Genomic DNA, 25,448 nt, shown 5'->3' on the forward strand with positions numbered 1-25,448 from the left:
GGAGTTTAGAGACCCTCATGTTACCTCTTTCATCCCAACCCTCCGTAACCCCAACACCCCTCTTACCCTCCCCAACACCCCTCTTACCCTCCCCAACACCCCTCTTACCCTCCCCAACACCCCTCTTACCCTCCTCAACACCCCTAACACCCCTTTACCCTCCCCTCAACACCCCTCTTACCCTCCCCAACACCCCTTCTACCCTCCCCAACACCCCTCTTACCCTCCTCCACCCTCTTACCCTCCCCACCCCTCTTACCCCTCCCCAACACCCCTCTTACCCTCCCCAACACCCTTCTACCTCCCCAACACCCCTCTTACCCTCCTCCCTCAACCTCTAACACCCCTCTTACCCTCCTCAACACCCCTTCTACCCTCCCCAACACCTCTTACCCCTCTTCTTACCCTCCCCAACACCCCTCTTACCCTCCCCAACACCCCTCTTACCCTCCCCAACACCCCTTCTACCTCCCCAACACCCTCTTACCCTCTAACCCCCTCTTACCCTCCCCAACACCCTCTCAACACCCTCCTCCAACACCCCTTCTTACCCTCCCCAACACCCCTTCTACCCTCCCCAAACACCCCTCTTACCCTCCCCAACACCCCTCTTCACCCTCAACACCCCTCTCTACCCCCTCCCCAACACCCCCTCACCCTCCCCCAACACCCTCTACCCTCCTCAACACCCCTACCTCCCCAACACCTACCCTCTCTTACCCCTCAAGAACACCCCTCTTACCTCCCCAACACCCCTTCTACCTCCCCCTCTACCCTCCTCCACCCACCCTCCCCAACACCCCTCTTACCCTCCCCAGACACCCCTCTTACCCTCCTCAACACCCTTCTACAACCCCCTTCTACCCTCCCCAACACCCTCTTACCCTCCTCAACACCCTTCCCCAACACCCTATTACTCCCCAACCCTCCCGAACACCCCTCTTACCCTCCTCAACACCTTCTACCCTCCCCAACACCTTTACCCTCCCCAACACCCCTTCTACCCTCCCGAACACCCCTCTTACCCAACACCTCTTCTACTCCCCCAACACCTCTTACCCTCCTCAACACCCTTCTACCCTCCCCAACACCCCTCTTACCCCTCCTCCCTTCACCCTCCTTCTTACCCTCCCCAGACACCCCTCTTGCCCTCCTCACCCTTCTACCTCCCGACACCCCTCTTACCCTCCTCAACACCCTTCTACCTCCCCAACACCCTCTTACCCTCCTCAACATCCCTTCTGCCCTCCCCAACTCCTTCTACCTCCCCAACTCCCCCCCTCCAACACCCCTCTTACCCTCCCCACCTCTTACCTCCCCAACACCCTCTTACCCTCCCCAACACCTTCTTCCCCAACACCCTCTTAACCCTCTTACCCTCCCCTAACACCCCTCTTACCCTCCCCACACCCCTCACCCTCTAACACCCCTCCCTACACCCTCTTACCCCAACACCCCTCTTACCCTCCCCAACACCCCTCTTACCCTCCCCAACACCCCTCTTACCCTCCCCAACACCCCTCTTACCCCCAAAAAACGATCCCCTACCCACGAAATTGAGTAACGTAGAATTTATATCGCTATGCAAACACGGCGATCATAACATAACGTCTTCGAAATTCTCCTATGACTCTACCGTATGTAAGAGTACGTAATCATTTTCTTTGGTCTTCGGTTAAAGAGGAAAAAAATACCATTAAAAATTTTCAGGTCATTTGGGGATTTAAGAAATAAATAAATTATCTACTTACAATGACACGAAAATGACTAGATGAGTTTCCCATTACCAGTTAGCCAGGAAGGGGGAAATATTTTAAGGGGGACTAGAGTGTAATATTGTTAATTAACGGTTTATTAAAAACATGGCATCCTGGAGGCTGAAAATATACAGTTACATAATTGGGGAATGGATCACTTGATTGACAATTAATATACAAGTAACATAAGTGATACAAATATGATATATAATAACAATGTGGGGAGAAGGTCATACTGCAGGGCATTTCAACATAGTAACAGTTCAAAAGGTAAGATTGACTGGGAGTGAATGCAATGGTTGAGTACGAGTTGTTGATAATTTTTACAATGGTTGGGACTGGGCTGTTCTTATAGCGTTCAGCACGTGCTTGTTTGGGCTGGATGCGGTTGTGTTGTCCAACAGCAATTCGCGGATGGGGATCTCGGGTGGTAGTAGGAGCCGGTTTCGAGGGTGGTGCAGAAGCTTCTCACCAAATTTACAGGTGAGGTCGTGATGATGGCCAGAGAGAGCCGAGAGGGTCAGTGTGCTGAGCGCTTCTTGATATGTGGAGTAGGAAGGGGGAGAGAATAATTTTGCATGCCCTCTCTTGCACTTTTTCTAAGCGTATACGTGTTGTGGCATTTAGAGAGGAAGACCAGGCAGGGGAGGCATAGGTGAGCTTGAGAAGTATAAATGTTGAATAAACACTGAGAAGCTCGGGCGCATGAACTTCGAGGGACTTGAGTCGGTGGAGGAGGTGGAGACGAAAACTGGAGGATTTGACAACTTTACTGGCGTGTTTTTCAATTTAGTTTGTTATCTAGTTATCTATAGTGACGCCGGGGAGCTTAGTGGAGTCCACAACCTGGAGTGTGTTTTGGTCCTAAGTAATGGAGGGAGGTGGGACAAGCTCAGAGGAGAGGTTGATGTGCAGAACCGTGTGTGTGAACATGTGTGGCTTCTCAGACAAGTGATAAATGCCTGGGGCCTGCATGACCTTGAATGGTGTCGGTACAGAAATATATTTTTTATTGTGTATAGATACTGTATATTTAAAGGCATTAAAATAAATTGCTTTCAATATCTGGACTTTTAAGGATATCTAGTTCTTTCTGCATAAGTGCGCTTGCCAACATACGCATTCACTCATTCACGGTTTTAAAAGTATTGCTTGAAACTGCAAGACAAGTTTACAAAAATTATCTGAATATTTTAGTTCACTTGCCATGTTTGTAACCTTGATCTGGCCAGCTTCATCCATATGGCCAAAACTCGTGTTCCTTGGTTTAGGAATGAAGTATCATATTGTAGACAGCCTAATAATTAGTGTTCAAAAAATAGCGCAAGTTAGATTAGTTACGGCCAATACACTTTCTCACAATACGTTGTTACAGATAAAAATAATACGTATAAGTTATTAAATTAATAAAGATCCAAAGAGTAGATTAAGTTTTGCTATGTAATTAAGGCTTTTAAATATTAGTAACTAGATATAAGCTGGTGAGGGAATTTTCCACTGGTAGCCGCTAGAGGGCAGCAGGCGTGGCGTGTCAGCTGGCGGGTGTAAACAAACCACCAAGTAATATACACATTCCCAAACGTGGAGATGAACTTAGCAGACCTCATCTTTCTTCCCCCCCTCCCTTTCTGGGTTGTTATAGAGCAGTATAATAATGTTGTTGTGAAACTCCTGTAATACAAGAACGTTGTCACAATTATTCGCCTCTCCACCAAGACCCTCACTTACTTTATGATGCAGTTTTCTTGAATTTATAAAGTAAAACACAGTTGACCTACGACGTAATGTTATTGAGGAACTTACACAGCAGAACATATCACATTAGACATGGCATAATATTCTTGGATTCAAGGCTTTAAAATTAGGCAGAAAAACAAACGGGGTGTTCCTAAGTTATCTTTCCTAAATAGACACACAAACATGTAGTTTGCGCTATTTTGTTGACCAACTCACACATTTTTTGTTGACCTGTCATTAAACCTCTACCTGTGCACCAACAGCGGCCCTCACAACCTATATCGATATTCGATTTCAGTCTACTTTCTCAGTCCCTTGTCCAGTCACGCTGTCCTGTCCGGCACTTCGGCGATGTTTGTTACAGGTGTCCGAGACACCACATCTTTGACGCACCCCCAGGAGAAAGAAGTCTAATGTTATGAGTGAAAGCGGAGGCTACTGAATAGGTTCATCCTGACCAATCCAGCGTGACGCGCCATCCTGCGGAAAGATTAAATACGGTTGCATTTTCACTAGTCGTGGGACCAAAAACTGCTGCAGCATCCCAAGGTTTCAGGTACAATGGGTTGGTCTGAATGTGTCATTTTTTTCTCGCTTCCGCGTTCCCCCGACATCATTTCATTTGACTCGTGACTTAATGTTCTTTCAGGAGCTAATAGAACCGGACCTATATGAATTTTTACACTGCTCTTATCCGGCTTATATTATAACAAGAACATAACGTACGCCTGAAAAACAGTTTAACATGCATGATAACATTGTTGACCTGGTGTCCTGACCCCACGTTCTTGACCAGTTGATCAAACAATAAGAAATGTTGACGCTGTTCACACCAGCCTCTTTGTCTAGAATCCCGGAAAAAATGGCCTGAGTTCAGATTCACGAATGTTCGTACAATAAGCCTAAACCTCTTAGCAGAAAACTTTAGGTGTCTAGATGGCTGTCTTGAGCTGCAGCAGAAAAAAATATCAGATTATTTTCTTTCTATTAATTTTAGGGTTGAGCTTCAGAAAACCTCTCGGGTATTTGCTTACAGTTTCAGTTACGGGGATTTTCATCGTAGGAACCTTGGTGAATCTGACCCCAGGGTTATCTAGGTACAACTATGGAGGTTGAGGGATAGTGAACACAAGAACACACACGCACGTACATACATACATACATACATACATACATACATACATACATACGCACGCACATGTTACTCACATCCATAAAGCGTGCAGCTGTTAACAGGAGTGCCAGAGCAACAGGTGGTGACGTCAACACCAGATGTTTACCACCTCATCACCACCCAACACCACCATCACGTTCATCACTACCACCACCTCCATCACGTTCATCACTAACACCATAACCACCCACCACAACCATACCACCACCATCATGTTAACTACCACCTCCATCTTGGCCAACAGTACCACCCCAACACCACTGCCACCACCACCACCTCAGTCACAACCTTAATTCACTATCACCATTGTCATCATCCTCCTCTTCCTCCTCCACTTTCTTCCCACGCAAATATACGCACTTCCTTCCCACGCAAATATACGCACTTCCTTCCCACGCAAATATACGCACTTCCCTCCCACGCAAATATACGCACTTCCTTCCCTCGCAAATATACGCACTTCCCTCCCACGCAAATAAACGCACTTCCTTCACGCAAATATACGCACTTCCCTCCCACCAATATACGCACTTCCTCCCACGCAAATATACGCACTTCCCTCCCACGCAAATATACGCACTTCCTCCCACGCAAATATACGCACTTCCTCCCGATATACGCACTTCCTCCCACGCAATATACGCCTTCCTCCGCAAATATCCTTCGCGCAACACTTCCTCCCACGTAAATATACGCACTTCCTTCCCACGCAAATATACGCACTTCCTCCCACGCAAATATATACGCAAATACGCACTTCCTCACGCAAATATACGCACTTCCTCCCACGCAAATATACGCACTTCCTTCCCACGCAAATATACGCACTTTCCTCCCAGCTAGATTTGTGAGTGGCTTATGTTAAAAAAATATATATATATATATATATATATATATATATATATATATATATATATATATATATATATATATATATATATATATATATATATATTTACTATACAGTGGATGTTTCTGGCTTCGTTTTGTTGTTCTACGCATGCCTGTGTGTGTGTCCTTCACAACACTTCGAGTTATATGGGCGCAGATGGATTGGGTGTGGAGGACGTGTAGGTGGCGTGGGGTAATAGGAGAGGGCGTGTAGGTGGCGTGGGTTAAGAGGGATAACAGGAGAAGGCGTGTAGGTGGCGTGGATTGAAGGAGAAGATGAGGGGAGGCGTGTATACCATCTCTCGTGGGTGGCGTGGGTGGGGGTCTGGTGCCTGACGCTGTGAGGCACCCTTGTTGTCGGGGGGGGCGTTGTAGAAAGGTGTAACTCTCCCTTCTCTCCTGCCCCTCCTTTCCCTCCTCTTCTCCCCTTCCCCCTCTCTCTTCCCTTCCCCCACTCCCCCCTCTCTTCCCCTCCTCCTCACTCTCCAACAACGAGGAGCAGCCATTGGAGACACAGTTACTGAGCTCTTATTTTTTACTCTTTACAACACACAGTCGCTTGGTATCACTGCTACTGGCTATCACAATGCATGTTCCAATTTTACAATACGTTGCACAGACTTACAATAGCAACCTAAGTCCTATTAACACTATCATGTATTAAATTGGTTATAAATGCCAATGTTACTATGTCAACACTTGTCACTAAGACTGGATGTTACTTAGCCTTGGACTGTAACTTAACTTTTGGGCTCATGTTTGATAGAACGATTTGTGTGTGTTTGTGTCGTGAGCTGTTGCCAGGCTTCAGTGTACCCCCACCCACTTGCCCCTTGACACTCAGCTACTACTTGACACTCATCTACTCCTTGACACTCATCTACTCCTCGAGACCCATCTACTCCTCGAGACCAACCTTTCCTTACCCTCGTACCTACCTACCTACCTCTTGTTACTCTTCTCCACGCTTTGCTATTTATTTACACCTTGGCACTCACCTCTTGGCCCTCATTGGCACCAACCCACACCTTGGCACCACCTATCACATGGTTACTCACCTACACTTGGGCATCCACCTACCCTTTGGTACTTTACTTAGCCTCTTGGCACCGTCTTATTCTACCAATCACCCACCTCATGACACATTCAGCCTTTGGCACCTACCTACCCACCCATGAGGCACCCATCTAACCACAGGTACCCATCTACCCCTTGGCACTCCTCTTCACTTTTTCATCCTCTTGTTATCCATATACCTGTTGGCACTTCGCCCCCCCCCCCCAAGCACCCTCCTACACCTTTAGATTTACCTGCCCCTTGGCACCCACTATTTTTTTCTCTCACCTACCCCTTGGCACTCTCTAAACCTACAGTGCCATCCATTCCAGACTAGTTAAACCTCTTACTTGGCACCCCGTCCTGTCGAGCCAACTAATATATATATTTTTTGGCACCCCGAGTCTTCCTCACGCTTCTCCTGCCCCCCCTCACCCCTCTCCTGGCCTCCTCACCCCTCTCCTGGCCTTCTCCTGGCCTCCCTCACCCCTCTCCTGGCCTCCCTCACCCCTCTCTGGCCTCCCTCACCCCTCTCTCTGGCCTCCCTCCACCCCCTCCTGGCCTCCCCTCACCCCTCTCCTGGCCTCCTCACCCCTCTCCTGGCCTCCCTCACCCGTCTCCTGGCACCCTCACCCGTCTCCTGGCACCCTCACCCGTCTCCTGGCACCCTCACCCTCCATATGGCACCCACTGTCATAAGTATGTCAGTTTGTCAGACACTTGACACCCAGACCATGTTAACTTAGACGTAATTGAAATATACACTTATTGGTAAACTTCTTCAGGTTGTGACTGTCGCCTGGTGAGAGAGAGAGAGAGAGAGAGAGAGTGAGAGAGAGAGAGAGAGAGATGATCACTGTAAACGTGTAGTGATGTTTGAACTATCCTGAGGTCACTGTCAAGGATTGTCTTACACATTACACGACTGAAAATATGAGAATGATGATGAAGATGTCATGTCATGTAATATTATGTCATGTCATGTAATATTATGTCATATCATGTAATATTATGTCATATCATGTAATATTATGTCATGTCATGTAATATTGTCATGCTATGAAATAGTATGTACTGCTTTGCCATGCAGTTTCATGTGCTGTCATGGCATGCGATATTAGTTGGTGACTTGTTATTTGACATTACGTGGTATAATTTTATTCGTTATTCTGTTTCGTCATGGTAGTTGATAGTATGACGTCATACGCTATGCATATTCATTTTATGTGATGTTATGTCATGCAGTGTTATGTAATGTGGTGTGTGGTGAAGGAGCCGCACCCCCACACCAGATGAGCACACGGGGACGAGTCCTCCCCAGCCTCGCATTATAAATGGCCTCCAAACCTGTTCTAGCTCACCTCGGCCTCTGATCACTTCGATTACTGTGGCATCTGTCAGGCTCCCACACCACCTGCACTAGGCCAAACAAGGTGCCCTGCATTGCCCCTAGTAACTGACAGGTCTCCTATAGTGTTTAAGAGGACCTGAAGGTTTTCGAACATCACCTACACCAGTGGTGTCAAACTCAATACCGTTCGAGGGCCAATTCTTATTTTAGTTACCCTCTTCAGGGCCAACGCAAGTGCTATATCACATATTTGCAGGATTGAAGTTTACAGCTTCACACATTGCCTTACCTGGCTTACCAGGAATACCTCATTTGGTTTTGTCTGATCTTAAGTGTGTAAAATTAATTTTACTAAATAAACATGATTATATCTATTTTTTTCATAATTTCACGGGATGATAAATTTTACCGTCATCCCGCTGGCCACACCTGACCATCCCGCGGGCCACATATGAGTTTGACACCCCTGTTCTAGGTCCTAAGGGATGTGGCGAGTATCCTATAGTAGCTACAGGATCTGACGGGTGTCCTGTTGTAGCGACAGAACCTGCAGAGGACACCAATCAGTAGCCTCGGGTCGTGTTGAATGGACTTAGTGGGTATCGTAGCTGCTGGGGTAAGTGAAACAGGTCTGTGAGTGATTGTGTGCCGCAGCAGGAGGGTAACGCCTAGACCTCCTCCACGCACACACAGGGGAATTATCACAGTTCTTAGGCTGGATGATAGTGGCGAGTTAATGTGCTAAGGGTATGGTCAACACCCCACCCCAGTTGACTGTCTCTCGCAACAACACAACACAACACAAACAACTACAGACAAAGGCATAAATAAAACAACTGCGGTTTACATTGGTTATAACGAAGATATTTTGTATTTTGTTTTACTTTATGATTGGTGGTTTAATTTTAGCTGAGTCAAAGAGAGGATGTATTTTATTGTATGTGCGTGTGGGTAGGTGTAGGTGTAGGCAGGTATGGGTGTGGCAGGTGTAGGTAGGTATGGGTGTGGCAGGTGTAGGTGTAGGCAGGTATGGGTGTGGCAGGTGTAGGTGTAGGCAGGTATGAATGTGGTAGGTGTAGGTAGGTATGGGTGTGGCAGGTGTAGATGTAGGCAGGTATGAGTGGCAGGTGTAGGTGTAGGCAGGTATGTTTGTGGTAGGTGTAGGTGTAGGCAGGTATGGTGGCAGGTGTAGGTGTAGGCAGGTATGTTTGTGGTAGGTGTAGGTGTAGGCAGGTATGGGTGTGGCAGGTGTAGGTGTAGGCAGGTATGAATGTGGTAGGTGTAGGTAGGTATGGGTGTGGCAGGTGTAGATGTAGGCAGGTATGAGTGGCAGGTGTAGGTGTAGGCAGGTATGTTTGTGGTAGGTGTAGGTAGGTATGGGTGTGGTGTAGAGTAGGTATGGGTGTGGCAGGTGTGTGTGGCAGTATGAGTGTGGCAGGTGTGGGCAGGTATGGGTGTGGCAGGTAGGTGGTATGGGTGTGGCAGGTGTGGGTGTGGGCAGTATGAGTGTGGCAGGTGTAGGTAGGTATGGGTGTGGCAGGTGTAGATATAGGTAGGTATGGGTGTGGCAGGTGTAGGTGTAGGCAGTATGAGTGTGGCAGGTGTGGGTGTGGGCAGGTATGGTGTGTGGTGTAGGTGGGTATGGGTGTGTGGGTGTGGAGGTAGGTATCAGGTTGGGTGTGGGTGTGGGCAGTATGGGTGTGGCAGGTGTAGGCAGGTATGGGTGTGGCAGGTGTGGGTAGGTATGGGTGTGGCAGGTGTGGGAGGCAGTATGGTGTGGCAGGTGTGGTAGGCTGGGGTGTGTGGGTGTGTGGGCAGTATGAGTGTGGCAGGTGTGTAGGTATGGGTGTGGCAGGTGTAGTAGGTGTGGGTGTGTGGGCAGGTGTGGGTGTAGGCAGTATGAGTGTGGTGTAGGTGTAGGCAGGTATGGGTGTGGCAGGTGTAAGGGGGTGTAGGTAGGTAAGGGTGTGGGTGGTGTAGGCAGGATGGGTAGTGGAGGTGGGTAGGTGTAGGTAGGTATGGTGGTGGGTGTGTGCAGGTGAGGTGTGGTGTAGGGGTATGGGTGTGGCAGGTGTGTAGGCAGTAGGGTGTGGCAGGTGTGGTAGGTGTGTGGTAGGTGTAGGCAGTATGAGTGTGGCAGGTGTGTAGGTATGGGTGTGGCAGGTGTAGGTGTAGTGAGGTGTGGGTAGGTGTAGGTAGTATGGGTGTAGGGGTAGGTAGGTGGGTGTGGCAGGTGTAGGTAGGCAGGTAGTGAGTGGGTAGGTGTAGGTGGTGTGGGGTGTAGTATGGTGGTGTGGCAGGTGTAGGTGTGGCAGGGTGTGTGTGGGTGTGGGGTAGGTAAGGGTGTGGCAGGTGTAGGTATGGGTGGCAGGTGTAGGTGTAGGCAGTATGAGTGTGGCAGGTGTAGGTATGGGTGTGGCAGGTAGGTGTAGGTATGAGTGTGCAGGTGTGGAGTGGTGTGGGTAGGTGTGGGTAGGTGTAGGCAGTATGAGTGTGCAGGTGGGTAGGTATGGTGGCAGGTGGGGTGTAGGCAGTATGAGTGTGGTAGGTGTAGGTAGTGGTGTGAGGTAGGTGGCATGAGTGTGCAGGTGTAGGCAGGTATGGGTGGCAGGTGTGTAGGTGGTATGGGTGTGGCAGGTGTAGGTGGGTAAGTATGAGTGTGGTAGGTAGGTATGGGTGTGGTGTAGGTGTAGGCAGTAGGAATGTGGCAGGTGTAGGTAGGTAGTGTGGTATAGTGGGTGTGGGGTGTAGGTGTAGGTATGTGGCAGGTGTAGGTGTAGGCAGGTGGGGTGAGGTGTGGGTGGGTAGGTGGGTGTGTGTAGATGTAGGCAGGAAGGAGTGTGGCAGGTGTAGTGTAGGGGGTAAGGGTGGGGTGTAGGGTATGGTGTGGTGTAGGTAGGTATGGTGGCAGGTAGGTGTAGGCAGTATGAGTGTGGCAGGTGTAGGTAGGTATGGGTGTGGCAGGTGTAGGTGTAGGCAGTATGGTGTGGCAGGTAGGTGCAGGTATGGGTGTGGCAGGTGTGGGTAGGATGGGTAGGTGGGAGTGGGTAGGTAGGTAGGTGTAGGTAGGTATGGTGTGTGTGTGTAGGCAGGTATGGGTGGTGGTGTAGGTAGGTATGAGTGTGGCAGGTGTGGGTATGGTGTGGCAGGTGTAGAATGGCAGGTATGAGTGGGGTTGGCAGGTGTAGGTATGAGGTAGGTGTAGGTATGGTGTGGCAGGTGTAGATAAGTCAAGTGAGTGTGGCAGGTGTAGGTGTAGGCAGGTATGAATGTGGTGTAGGTATGGTGGCAGGTGGTGTGGCGGTGTAGGGGTGTGGGTGTGGGCATGAGGGGGCAGGTGTAGGTAGGTATGGTGTGGTGTAGGTGTAGGCAGTGAGTGTGGCAGGTGTAGGCAGGTATGGGTGTGTAGGTGGGTGTAGGCAGGTATGAGTGTGGCAGGTGTAGGTAGGTGTGGGTGTGGCAGGTGTAGGTGTAAGTGGTGTGGCAGGTGTAGGTAGGTATGGGTGTTTCAGGTGTAGGTGTAGGAGGTATGAGTGTGGGGTGGTGTAGTAGGTATGGGTGTGGGTGAGGTGTAGATATAGGCAGGTATGAGTGTGGCAGGTGTGGTGTAGGAAGAATGGTAGGTGTAGATAAGGGTGTGGTAGATGTAGGCAGGTAGTGAGTGTGGCAGGTGTAGGTGTAGGCAGGCAATGGAGGTGTGGGTGTAGGTATGAATGTGGGTAGGTGTAGGTAGGTATGGGTGGCAGGTGTAGATGTAGGCAGGTATGGAGTGTGGCAGGTAGGTGTAGGCAGGGAGTGTGGTGTGGTGTGCAGGATGGGTGTGGCAGGTGTGTGAGGCAGGTATGAATGTGGGTGTAGGTGTAGGCAGGTAGTGAATGTGGTAGGTGTGTGGAGGGGTGGGCAGGTGTAGGTGTAGGCAAGGAGGTGGCAGGTGTAGGTGTAGGTAGTGGGGAGGGGCAGGTGGGCAGGTATGAATGTGGTAGGTGTAGGTGTAGGTAAGGAATGTGGTAGGTGTAGGCAGGTATGTTTGTGGTAGGTGTAGGTGTAGGCAGGTATGGGTGTGGCAGGTGTAGGTGTAGGCAGGTATGAATGTGGTAGGTGTAGGTAGGTATGGGTGTGGCAGGTGTAGATGTAGGCAGGTATGAGTGGCAGGTGTAGGTGTAGGCAGGTATGTTTGTGGTAGGTGTAGGTGTAGGCAGGTATGGGTGTGGCAAGTGTGGGGAGAGGGACCCGGGTGTTGGCCATCATACCGGTTCCTTCACAAAGTGGCCTCTTCATAGTTACCTCCTGTTCTTCCTCAGGCCTCACTCCTCTCTTTTTGTTCTCCCACTCACTCTTGTTCTCTCACTCACTCTAGTTCTCTTAACCTTTCTTGTTCTCTCAATCTCCTCCTTTTCTCTGACTCTTCCAGCTGTCTCACTCACTTTTGTTCTCTTAGTCTTCTCCTGTTCTCTCAATCTCTCCCAGTTCTCTCACTCTCCCCCAGGTTCTCTACTGCAGGGTTCTTGATCTTGTGCTCAGGTTAACCTAATACGACCCCTCCCCCGTCCCCCAGAACCTGATGCTATCGGCCTCGGTGCAGTAAGCAAACTTTGACCATCTCTGGGCTTTGAGTCTCCTTTTTCAGTGTCAAGTTGAATTGTTTGTCCCTGCGTTGGTCGGCCTGAGTGTGTCCTCCTGCAGTTACATCGTCCTTGAAATATTTTTGAATTCTCGTTGCAATGTATCTATGTTTTTTCTCATTTCTGTTTATTAAGCGATAAGGCTACTGTGTTAAGTGTTGGTGCTAATGTATCGTCTTATCTTGCGTGTTGTGAATTGTATAATAATCATGTCGTTGTTACAAGACATATTTGTCAATAGCACGCACACTGGAGTACATAGGAGGACCTGTAACGCATGCAGTAAGACCCGTACCAAATTTTAAACGTCAGTATTTCGTCCACGTCAGATTTGAAAACGAAATTGAATTTCAGCTACAGATAAATCAGTGTTGCGCTGACAGCTTCCTGTTCCACAGTGGTCATTCCTCTTCCTCCCTCCTCGACACTCGTTAAATTGGCCTGGTATTAGTAACAGGAAATATCTTGTGATACAGAGATCTCCAGCGGGGTGTTGGTCCTGTGTGCGTACTGATAACTGTATGGCCACCCCTTTACTGAACCCCTATTGGAAACTTCTTGGCTCTCATCATTATAATAAATGCTTAGAGCTTGAAATATTTGTAAATCAAACGTTAACAGCAGCTTAGAAAAAATTATGTAACTACTATTTTTGTAAACTTATTGAGCTTATACAGACACAGAGTAAAATACATGAAAAGTTACTGCACACCGCCTGGCTCAGTGGTGGCCACAAACCCATTGACAGTAAGTGTTTTGATCTGTCGTCCCACTCAGCTCCATCCCCGGTCCTCAGAGTCCTTACCTCCAACCCACTCAAGAAAATATTACAAGAGTGTTGTGAAATTTGCTCTCCAAAAGCGATATCTTGCTGGCTAACAAGACCGTGTCCCAGCACGTGTAGACCTTTCTTCCACAAATTATATATCAGGTGATGTAATCAGTACAGTTAGTGTGACACAACAAGCAATAGGCAGGAGATAGTGAATATGTTAGGCCTTCACTACAGGCAGTCTTGTATCATTTGTATGTAAAGTTTGGTGTTGGTTTCGTGTGTGTGGAGGAGCACTTGTCAATGAGTAAATCTGGAGGGTGGTGGAGGAAGTGTGAGCGACGGCCACTTAGCGACAGGATGGGTCACCCCACTGTCTCACAACGAGTATGTCCGCCCATAACCCGCCGCTTCCACCCACTCACGCCATCCACACTCACCCACCCACCTACCCGCCTACCTACCTACCTGCCTGCCACCCACCCACCCACCCACCCATGCCTCACACTTACACACCTTCCCGCGTTCACTTCAATAATAAGTTGGGTTTTTTTCTGGCGGTCATAAAGTTTGTAATGAACGTAGCAGGTGGCAGAGCGGTAATATGATAATTATGCCCCAGGTGACAAAACACTTATAAAAGTGTGTCATTTTGCAGAAGAGTTTATGATGAATGTTCAAGATGTCTGGACAACTAGATATGAATATTCAAGATTTAGTTTTTGTAATATTCAGAGGTGGAGAACCAACCTCCTGAGGTGCTCCAGTGCAGGTGAAGCACGCAGTGAACTCACACACCCTGCCAGTATGACCTCTTACCGTGATCCCGTACTCTCTCTAGCTGGCACATCCAGTTCCTCTGTTTCCCTCCATTCCCCCCTCACCCTCTACCCCCTCCCCTTACCCTCTACCCCCTCCCCTTACCCTCTACCCCCTCCCCTTACCCTCTACCCCCTCCCCTACTCCCTCTACGCTCCCTCCCTACCCTCTACCCTCCCCTTACCCTCTACCCTCCCCTTACTCCCACCCTCCCCCACCCCACCCCCTCTCCTTACGATCTACCCCTCCTACCCTCTACCCCTCTCCCCCACCCTCTACCCTCCCATCACCCCCTACCCCTCCCTCTACCCTCTACCCTCCCCTGACCACCCCACCCTCCCCTTGCCCCTACCCTCCCCTTGCCCCTCTACCCCCCTTACCCTCCCCACCCCTCCCCTACCCTCTACTCCCCTACCCCTACCCTCCTCCCCTTGCCCCCTACCTCCCCCTTACCCCACCTCCCCTTACCCTCTCTACCCCCTCTTTCCCCACCTCCTTCACCCCCTCTCTTCCCTCACCCCTACCTCTACCCCCCTTACCTTCTATCTCCTCCTCCCCACCCCCTACCCCTCCTTACCCCTACCTCCCCTGCCCACCCCTCCCTCACCGTCTACCCCCTTCCCTTACCCTCGTCACCTCACTGCCACCATCCCCCTGACAAGGAAATGTGATTTGTGGAATTGATAAATCAGTTTTAGGTAACCGTCGTGGCTGGGAGCGAAGTACACCATGTAGGGTAGTTTGCTGTCTGACCCTCCCTGTATATACGACCACTCCACCACAACCACTATCTCTACCACCTCCACCACTATCTCTACCACCTCCACCACTATCTCTACCACCTCCACCACTATCTCTACCACCTCCACTACTATCTCTACCACCACCTCACTTACCTCCACTACTACTTTCACCATTACCACCCCCACTTACACCAGCCAGTACATCAATCAGTCCTGAGCTATTTTAGTAATATCCGTAAGTGATAGTTTGTAGTGGCTCAGTTGATACACCTCTCGCCTCAGTTCCTAAAGGTCGTTGGTTCTCGCCCGATGCATCCTAAGTCGTTTTAGCTGTGATTGGGTACACCTAATTTACCAGTACTTCACAGTTCAGTTGGAGGAATGAAGGCTTGTGAGTGCAGTGCCGAACATAATGGTCTTCCTTGTGTACCAGAGGCTTCCAGCGTACTGTACCTCCTCACACGGTGCCTGGACGCCTATGGGACCCACGCACACTTTTACGTCAGTTGAGAAGCTGATGATATGCGAGGGAGCGGTGAGAGAGGAGAGCCTTGTGAGGATAGAGTGAGAGTAGAGTGGCTGTATTAGTCAACATACAAAGTTATTTTGAGTGTTATGATGATGGATGTGTGAGAGAGAGAGGGAGGGGGGTATAAAGAGGGAGAGAAGGGGGATGGGAGAAGTGATGGGAAGAGAGAGAGAGGGAAGGAGGGGAGTGTAGTGGATGAGGATGCACCGCCGGGGGATGGCAATGGAGGGAGGGGGTTAGGGTTATCATCCTCCGGCGGACATCTTATCACCTCTTTCTCTCTCGCTATCTCTCTCTGTCCTGAAATCGAGGGTGGGGAAAGGTGGGCGTGTATGGGCGGAGGCATAGGTGTGTGTGGGCGTGGGGGAGGCCGGGGGAAGGGAGCGGGCGCGAGCAAGGGGCAGGCAGGAAGTTCGCCAATTGAGAGATAACTGGGGTTACCGGGCAGGCGAACGGACGGACGGACGGAGGGACGGAGGCGAGGGACGGATGCTACTACCGGCGGTGATATTGATGCTGGTGTCTAGCTCTGCCGACATCCCCGAGGGTCTGGGGGTCCAGCCAGGCCCTCACTTAACGACCGTCAGTCCTCTCTACGTATCTGTCTTTCAGCTGTCAGTTTCTGTCATTGTCTGCCTTCTTGTTTGTTTATGTCTACCTCCTTACCTGTGTGTGTGTGTGTGTGTCTTAGTTTACGTGTCTATTTGATTGTTTACATGCACGCCTCTCTACCTGCCCCCTCCCCCCACCTCACACCAATATGGGAGGTTGTTTTAGTGACTGGCCGCCATACACAGTCGACTGCCAGTGTAAATATTACCTCGGGATATATAGCCCATATTTACATCCTCGCGTACACACACACACACACACACACACACACACACACACACACACACACCCAGTGGCTGAGCTATATACAAACAAATCCCAACTTTTATCATGTTATTTTTCTCCACTTCTTCTGGTTCTCCTTCCTTCCTTCCTTCCGTCCTTCCTTCACCCTTTCCATCACCTCTCCTCTCCTCCCCCCTCTTAAACCTTCCTTCCCTCACTCAGCCTCCTCCATCTTGACTCCTCTCTTTTATCCTCCCTCTTGAGTTTTCTCCCTCCATCTCTCTTCTCTTCCACTTCCACCTCTTTCTCTCTCCCTCATTCTCTCATCTTCATTCATTATTCCCTCCATTTTCTCTCCCTTCATTTCCTCTCTCTTCATCCCTCACCACCGTTCTTTCCCTCCCCCTCACTCCTTCTCTTCCTCTTTCCTTTCTCTCCTCTATTTCTCCCGTTCCTTTCTTACCTTCTTTGTCTTTCTCCCTCTCATTCCCCTCTTCCCTCCCTTTTCCCACTCCTTATCACTTCTCTCTTCTCTCTCCTCTTTTCCCTCCCTCCCACCTGTCGTCCACGTGAGGTAGCGGACAGGTAATCAATTTTTGTGGAGGAGAATCAGGTCGTAACCGCCAGCGTGATCAGGTCGCCTGAATGTTGTCTCTCCCCCATCTCCCCCTCACCCCATCCTTTCTCCCTCACTCCAACATCCTCCCCTCTCCCCTATTTCCCTCAGGTCACTCCCTTCTTCCCTCCCCTAAGATACTCTCACCTTCTCCCCTCATTCCAGCTACTCCCTCCTCGCCCCTCCCTCCCTCACCCTAACATACTCCTCCCTCACCCGAGGTACTCCCTCCTGCCCCCTCACCCTAGATAGCCCTCCTCGCCCCCCTCCCTCTCACCCGAGGTACTCTCTCGCCCTCCCCCCCACCTCGTGCAGGCTGCCAACCTGTTGTAGTTTAAAGGCTTGGCACAGGTCGTGGGTCTTGTAGGTACATATGGAAGGCTGTTACAGACCACTAACTTGTTACAGACCACTAACTTGTTACGGACCACTAACTTGTTACAGACCACTAACTTGTTACGGACCACTAACTTGTTACAGACCACTAACTTGTTACAGCCCACTAACTTGTTACAGAACACCAACTTGTTACAGCCCACTAACTTGTTACAGCCCACTAACTTGTTACAGCCCACTAACTCTGTTACAGCCCATTAACTTGTTACAGACCACAAACTTGTTACAGCCCACTAACTTGTTAACTAACTTGTTACAGCCCACTAACTTGTTACAGCCCACTAACTTGTTAAGCAGCCACTAACTGTGTTAGCAGCTCCACTAACTTGTTACAGCCCACTAACTTGTTACAGCCCACTCAATAAGCCCATTAACTGTTGCAGACCACAACTTGTTACAGCCCACCAACTTGTTGGCTTTATTTCTGTTACAGACCACTAACTTGTTAAGCAGACTACTAACTTGTTACAGCCCACTAACTTGTTACAGACCACTAACTTGTTACAGCCCACTAACTTGTTACAGCCCACTAACTTGTTACAGCCCACTAACTTGTTACAGCCCACTAACTTGTTACAGCCCACTAACTTGTTACAGACCACGAACTTGTTACAGACCATGAACTTGTTACAGACCATGAACTTGTTACAGACCACGAACTTGTTACAGACCATGAACTTGTTACAGACCACGAACTTGTTACAGACCATGAACTTGTTACAGACCATGAACTTGTTACAGACCACTAACTTGTTACAGACCATGAACTTGTTACAGACCACTAACTTGTTACAGACCACTAACTTGTTACAGACTACTAGCTTGTTACAGAACTCGGTCGACTCATCCGTTGTGTTGCGAGAATGTTGAAGCCTTGAGTCGCATGAAGGTAATAATACTCAATACGGGTTAGGTTAGGTTTGTTTTTCGCAGGTGTCAGGTTATGATCACAGCAAATCTGGTGAATTTAACCGATATTAACACCATAATCTGATTTCTCGGATTTTTTATTTATTTATATTTTATTTATTTTATTTATATTTGTGTGTGTCTGTCAGTCAGTCAACCCGCGTTTCTTTACATTTTCGGTGGTGGCATCTTGTGGTGGGAGGATGAAGGTGTGTGGTGGAGGGTGGAGGCTTGTGGTGGAGGATGGAGCTGTGGTGGAGGCGTGTGGGTGAGGATGGAGACGTGTGGATAAGGGTGGAGGTGTGTGTGGATCACCAACCAACCCTCCACTGACTCTAACTCACTTCTTTACACCTAACTGAACATCTAAGGAAATCGTCTCGTCTCCAGCTTAGGTCTTTTACATCATTTCACACACACGGTCACTGGTAGCTGGGGTGTGTTACCGTGTGTTACTGAGTGCTACCGAGTGTTACCTTGTGTTACTGAGTGCTACCGAGTGTTACCTTGTGTTACTGAGTGCTACCGAGTGTTACCTTGTGTTACTGAGTGCTACCGAGTGTTACCTTGTGTTACTGAGTGCTACCGAGTGTTACCTTGTGTTACTGAGTGCTACCGAGTGTTACCGTGTGTTACTGAGTGCTACCGAGTGTTAATTTGTATTACCGTGCTACCCTGTGTGTCAACCTCTGCACCCAGGTGACCTTTTTCAGCCTATTCTGTTTACCTGGTGATGGGGGGGGGTGGGTGGGGTGGATAATTAAGAACATGTGCTGCACCTATAAATGACTTACTCTCCGTAATATTGAATAGGTATTGTATAATGTATAAACTTACTCTATTATTCACTGCTGTTAATCATAATAGTGAGTTAAGTAATACCGATGTCTCTGAAAAATAATGATCAAGGATTTTGTATTTTTTTTTACACCTTACAACGAATGTGAGGACGGGAGTACTTTATATTTACACAAAGTTTACAAAAGGATTAATAAGTGACTGATGATACCCAAGACTTTGGAAACGTGTTGAACCTCCTGCCAAAGAGAATCAAATGCCTTGTTATGTTGTACTGTGGAAATTTTAAAGGATCCAAACCCTATTTTTCTTGATAATGATTTGAAGTTATATATTCTCAGCGTCGATATAGGTGTGTGTGTGTGTGTGTGTGTGTGTGTGTGTGTGTGTGTGTGTGTGTGTGTGTGTGTGTGTGTGTGTGTGTGTGTGTGTGTGTGTGTGTGTGTGTGTGTGTGCCGTGGGTTGTAAAATATTGAGTTTTTCTCTCCTGCAGGCGGAGTATGGTGGAGTTGCGCAGCCTGGAGCAACAGGTTGGTGATGGGGCCGTCGACGTCTCCGTCTTCCACCATGACACCAGCGAGTCCTCTTCCTCCTCCTCTTCTGACTCCGCCGAAGGACTCCTAAGGACTTCCCGGACCGCCCACCAGAGGTCCTCCTACATCAGCAGCACCGAGATGGACGCCTCCCAGATTCTACAGCAGTCGCCTCTCTTCAAGGGCAAGTCATCGTCCTCATCGTCTTCGTCTCCCGAGCAGACCAGGGTAGAGAGGACCGAGACGAGAAGCTCTTCCCCGGCCACTTCCACCATCAACGCCAGGTGAGTATTGCTCCCTTATTTGTTGTCTCACCTCTCATACAGCCCTCTCGCATACCCCAATCCTCACGACTGCCCTCTCTTCTCTCTCTCAGCCTCATTTCTCACATAGCATTCTCTTTTTGGCTTGCGTCTCGCCTCTCACTCACACAGAGAGGCGTTGGGAAGCAGGATGAGCTAACGAGAGAGGGGGATAAGGAGTGAAGGAGGGAGAGAAAGAGAGAGATAGGGAGAAAGTTTAGAGAGGGAGAGAAGAAGAGAGCGAAATAGTGAGTTAGAGAGAAATGAGAGAGGGGAATGAGGGAGGAGAGCGAGGCATGAGAGAGAAGGGAGAGAATGAAAAGTGAGGACGAAAACAAGGAATGGGGGAGAAGGGAGAGCGAGGAGTGAGGGAGAAGGGAGAGAGTGAGGGAGAGGCCTGAGTGGGGCACCTCACAGCCCTGATGGGAACACCAGCCACACACAACAGCTGATTTTGCAATAAGAAGTCGACGTGGGCCGCGCGTGGCTCCCTCGTCACTAGTGCTCAGGCTCTCCAGGCACCCACAAACACATGATCACCCACGTTTGCATACTGCTTCCAGCGCCCTCAGACACCCACAGACACGCCCATATTCAGCCGAGCTCACAGACAACTTCAAGACAGACTCCTGTTTAGCCAACCCACATAAACACAGACCATAGCCTCAGTCCTCACTATGTTCAGCCATTTATCACCGTCAGAGATATAAACATAACGAAAGATAACACCTGCCTATACCTCACCAGTACCACACACACGCTACAGCTCCTCTACACAGTTTCGTAGTCATGCTGGGTGCGACCTACATCACCACCACTAGACACTGTACCTGAAGCTGTGATGAGGAAACAGATGGTGGTAGTAGTGGAAGGGTAGCGAGAGTTGTGGTGGTAGGGTAGCAAGAGTTGTGGTAGTAGTGGTGGTAGGGTAGCAAGAGTTGTGGTAGTAGTGGTGGTAGGGTAGCAAGAGTTGTGGTAGTAGTGGTGGTAGGATAGCAAGAGTTGTGGTAGTAGTGGTGGTAGGGTAGCGAGAGTTGTGGTAGTAGTGGTGGTAGGGTAGCAAGAGTTGTGGTAGTAGTAGTGGTAGGGTAGCAAGAGTTGTGGTAGTAGTAGTGGTAGGGTAGCAAGAGTTGTGGTAGTAATAGTTAACGAGGCAACGTCACCAAATAAAGTACACGTTATCCTGAATACAAATGATGTACTGCTACCGTGTTGCAATCACTGTACAGATTATATTATGTTGAATGTTATTTTTTTCGTATATTATGTAAACTATATATGGTATACTAAATCACAATATATAAACGAAAGTGAACCTCCTGCAAAAAAGGCCAAAAAAAGGCCCCTCCAAAAAAAACACCTTATGCGTTTCCCGCCACGAGCAACTTCTTCCAGGACAGAGCCGAGTCACCGTGAAATGAGCAGACTAAGCCTTCCAGTGTCTTTGACTGGGTGTACCAACATTGAGATATGTATCAACAACAGCCACGGTCCACTCCCCCCTCCCCCCAAGCCAGATATGATCTCTCGGTGTAAACGTCAACCTCTGCTCACAGCTGTCTGGTTCACAGCTGACCCAACCACTTGTGAGAGTTAGTCATGGCCACACTCACACACCACCACTCACATAACACCCACAGCTAAAGTCACTCTCACCCACTGCTAAAGTCACTCACACGCACCGACTGCAGTATGATGGATCAGAAGTTTGGCATGTCATCGCTGGATCCAAATGTTGTGAAGTCAGTCATGAATCTAAACGTTGTCGGGGCATCGATGGTGGTCAAAATGTTTGCTTATTCTGTGGTGTGTTATGAGGACTGTGGTGATGGTAGCAGTGGTGTCTATTGTTATGGTAGTAGTGATGATGGTGGGTAGGATAGTAGTGGTGTGGCAATAAGTGATGGTGGTTGTGGTGATCGGAAATGTTGGTGATTGTACTGAGGATGTCGATGGTGATAGTGATGATGATGATGATGCCGATGACACTCTTGATTGACGATGATAATAAAGGTGATGATTGTATGATGGCAGTAGTGGTGACGTCGATGGTGCATAAGCGCTAATAACGATAGTAATGGTGCTGTTGATGGCCTTGGTGTAGTGTGTGTGTGTGTGTGTGTGTGTGTGTGTGTGCGATATATAGCTGCTTAGCTAGTCGAGGTCTGGTTATCGTGAAGTGATCTGGGTGAGGCAGCAGTTCAGTCTTCACACATTGTCCCCTGCCTCACCTCATTGTTCCTGCCCCTCTGCCCCCCCTCACTTTCACTCACAACAGCAATGCAAACCTGTGTGTTTGTCAGCCCTTGACGTCCCTCCCCACTCTCACACACGTCCCTCCCCACTCCACACATCGCCCTCCACCTCACGCGTCCCTCCCCACTCTCACACGTCCCTCCCCCACCTCACACGTCCCTCTCAACTCCCTCACACGTCCCCTCCCCCACTCTCACACGTCCCTCCCCAACTCTCACACGTCCCTCCCCACTCTCACACGTCCCTCTCCACTCCTCACACGTCCCTCCCCACTCTCACACGTCCCTCCCCACCTCACACGCCGTCCCTCCCACTCTCACACGTTCCCTCCACCTCACGCGTCCCTCCCCCACTCTCACACATGTCCCTCCCCCACTCTCACACGTCCCTCCCCAACTCTCACACGTCCCTCCCCCACTCTCACACGTCCCTCCCCAACCTCACACGTCCCTCCCCACTCCACACGTCCCTCCACTCCTCACACGTCCCTCCCCACCTCACACGTCTCCCCCCACCTCACACGTCCTCCCCACCTCACACGTCCCTCCCCACCTCACGCACCCTCCCCACCCCTCATGTCCCTCCCCACTCTCACACACGTCCCTCCCCACTCTCACACGCCCTCCCCCACTCTCACACGTTTCTCCCCACTCTCACACGTCCCTCCCCACCTCACACGTCCCTCCCACTCTCACACGTCTCCTCACTCACACGCCCTCCCCACTCTCACACGTCCCTCCCCACTCTTCCACACGTCCCTCCCCACTCTCACACGTCCTCCCCACCTCACACGTCCCTCCCCTCACACTCCACACTTCTCCCCACTCACACGTCCCTCCCCACCCCATACGTCCTCCCCACTCACACACGTCCCTCCCCACTCCCATACGTCCCTCCCTACCTCACACGTCCCTCCCCACTCACGTCTCTCTCCACTCACACGTCCCTCTCCACTCTCACACGTCCCTCCCCACTCTCACACGTCCTCCCACTCCCATACGTCCCTCCCCACTCCCATACGTCCCTCCCCACTCTCACACGTCCCTCCCCCACTCTCAGCCACACGTCCCTCTCCATTCTCACACGTCCCTCCCCACACCACACGTCCCTCCCCACTCCCTCACACACGTCCTTCCCCACTCCCCACACACTCTCTCTCCACTCACACGTCCCCTCCCCACTTCACACGTCCCTCCCCCCACTCCCCACGCGTCCTCCCACTCCCACGCGTCCCTCCCCACTCCCCACGCGTCCCTCCCCACTCCCCACGCGTCCCTCCCCCACCTCACACATACCCTCCCCCACCTCACGTCCCTCCCCACCTCACACACACGTCCCTCTCTCACTCTCACACGTCCCTCTCCCCACCCCACACGTCCCTCCCTAAACCCCATACATCCCCTCCCCACCCCACACGTCCCCCCACCCCATACGTCCCCTCCCCCACCTCACACACGTCCCCTCCCCACTCCTCACACGTCCCTCCCCACTCTCACACGTCCCTCCCCACTCCTCACACGTCCCTCCCCACTCTCACACGTCCCTCCCCACTCTCACACGTCCCTCCCCACTCTCACACGTCCTCTCTCACTCTCACACACGTCCCTCCCCACCCCATACGTCCCCTCTCCCCACTCTCACACGTCCCTCTCTCTACTCTCACACGTCCCTCCCCACTCCCATACGTCCCTCCCCACTCTCTGCCATCGCTGTCCCTCCCCACTCTCACATCGTCCTCTCTATCCTCACACGTCCCCTCCCCACTCCCATACGTCCCTCCCCACTCCCCATACGTCCCTCCCCACTCCCCATACGTCCCTCCCCCACTCTACACGTTCCTCCCCACCCCCATACGTCCTCCCCACTCTCACACACGTCCCTCCCCACTCACACGTCCCTCCCTTTCACCCCCATACGTCCCTCCCCACTCACACGTCCTCCCCCACTCTCACACGTCCCTCCCCACTCTCACACGTCCCCTCCCCACCCCATACGTCCCTCCCCACTCTCACACGTCCCTCCCCACTCTCACACGTCCCTCCCACTCTCACACGCGTCCCTCCCACTCTCACACGTCCCTCCCACTCTCACACGTCCCTCACCAACCCCATACGTCCCTCCCCACCCCATACGTCCCCTCCCCCACTCTCACACGTCCCTCCCCACCTCACGTCCCTCCCCACCTCACACGTCCCTCCCCACTCTCACACGTCCCTCTACTCTCACACGTCCCTCCCCACTCCTATGACACGTCCCTCCCCACTCCCATACGTCCCCTCTCCCCACTCCCACACGTCCCTCCCCCACTCCACACGTTCCTCCCCCACTCTCACACGTCCCTCCCCACTCTCACACGTCCCTCCCCACTCTCACACGTCCCTCTCCACTCTCACACGTCACTCACAACGCCTCTTACAATTGGTGTGAATGTCATTCCCGAGTGCCCGAGTTCTGCCGCCGGTGTCTTGTGCTATTTTCATCAGACCACACACACCTGTACTCTGTACCTTAACGAGCGGGCCCCTACCACCCCCGTGTGTGTGTATCTGGTCAGGGTCTATCATGTACAGTCACCCAAAAAAGTCCTGTCGCGAACCATGAACCCCGAGATTCAGACTCTTGAATCCGAAGCATTTATGGACAGAATAATGTATCAGTGTCTACTGCTTCGTGTTCACGAGTCTGAATCATGGTTCGCGACAGGGCTTTTTTGGGTGACTGTACCATCCTGCTTGAACCATTTTTGTCCTTGTGTGCACCTATCAGAGTACAAGTTGGTCGGGTTCGGTTTTGTTTGCCGAGACACTACCACGTGAGGTCTAATACAGCCTAGTGGTGCCAGTGTCATGCTCCGGACGTGCTGGTGTGTACAGTTCTCTGCTGTGCCCACACTTACTCCAGGGTACTGGTTCACCTTTACATCACCTTCTCCTCGTCAACATTCACTCAACATGGACGTGATTAGGCTTTCCTGAGGGCACCCCTCCCCCCTCTGCACATAAACCACCACACCTTTTTTTCCCCTCTTTCTGTCTCTGTCATTAATATAGACTCTGCCTCCGTCTCTGGACCTAACTCGGTAACTGTTTGGAAAGTGTGGACCGACTTCTTTATATTTATCTCCTCTGTTATGGCTGCAACTATTGCCATGTTGGTCTTCATATATAAAAAAATGTATCCGTCTTGACCACGTATCCTGGAGCAAGTGTCCACAACGTTGTGGTCAGGTACCGAGAAGGACGTGGATATGTTGGAGACACGACCCCCCTCCCTCCACCACTCCCCACTACCACATCATCCCTCCAACAGCGTCATCGTCAGACACACCAGCAACGCCCTCGTCAGTGTCT

At 50.5% G+C, this 25,448-nt stretch overlaps 1 protein-coding gene across 5 annotated transcripts in view; it reads left to right on the forward strand.

Moving 5' to 3' along the window:
• LOC121874707 (serine/arginine repetitive matrix protein 2-like) overlaps positions 1 to 25,448 on the forward strand; it is a gene marked incomplete at its 5' end in the record, with an annotated part of 128,066 nt that overhangs the window by 56,278 nt on the left and 46,340 nt on the right. For all 5 annotated transcript variants that reach the window (XM_042378963.1, XM_042378964.1, XM_042378966.1 and 2 more), the window contains 1 exon segment: positions 19,501 to 19,824. In XM_042378963.1, coding sequence (XP_042234897.1) covers positions 19,501 to 19,824 — 324 coding nt within the window.

This window comes from Homarus americanus, unplaced genomic scaffold (assembly GCF_018991925.1).
Source record: "Homarus americanus isolate GMGI-L3 unplaced genomic scaffold, GMGI_Hamer_2.0 scaffold34360, whole genome shotgun sequence".
Classification (NCBI taxonomy): Eukaryota; Metazoa; Arthropoda; class Malacostraca; order Decapoda; family Nephropidae; genus Homarus; species Homarus americanus.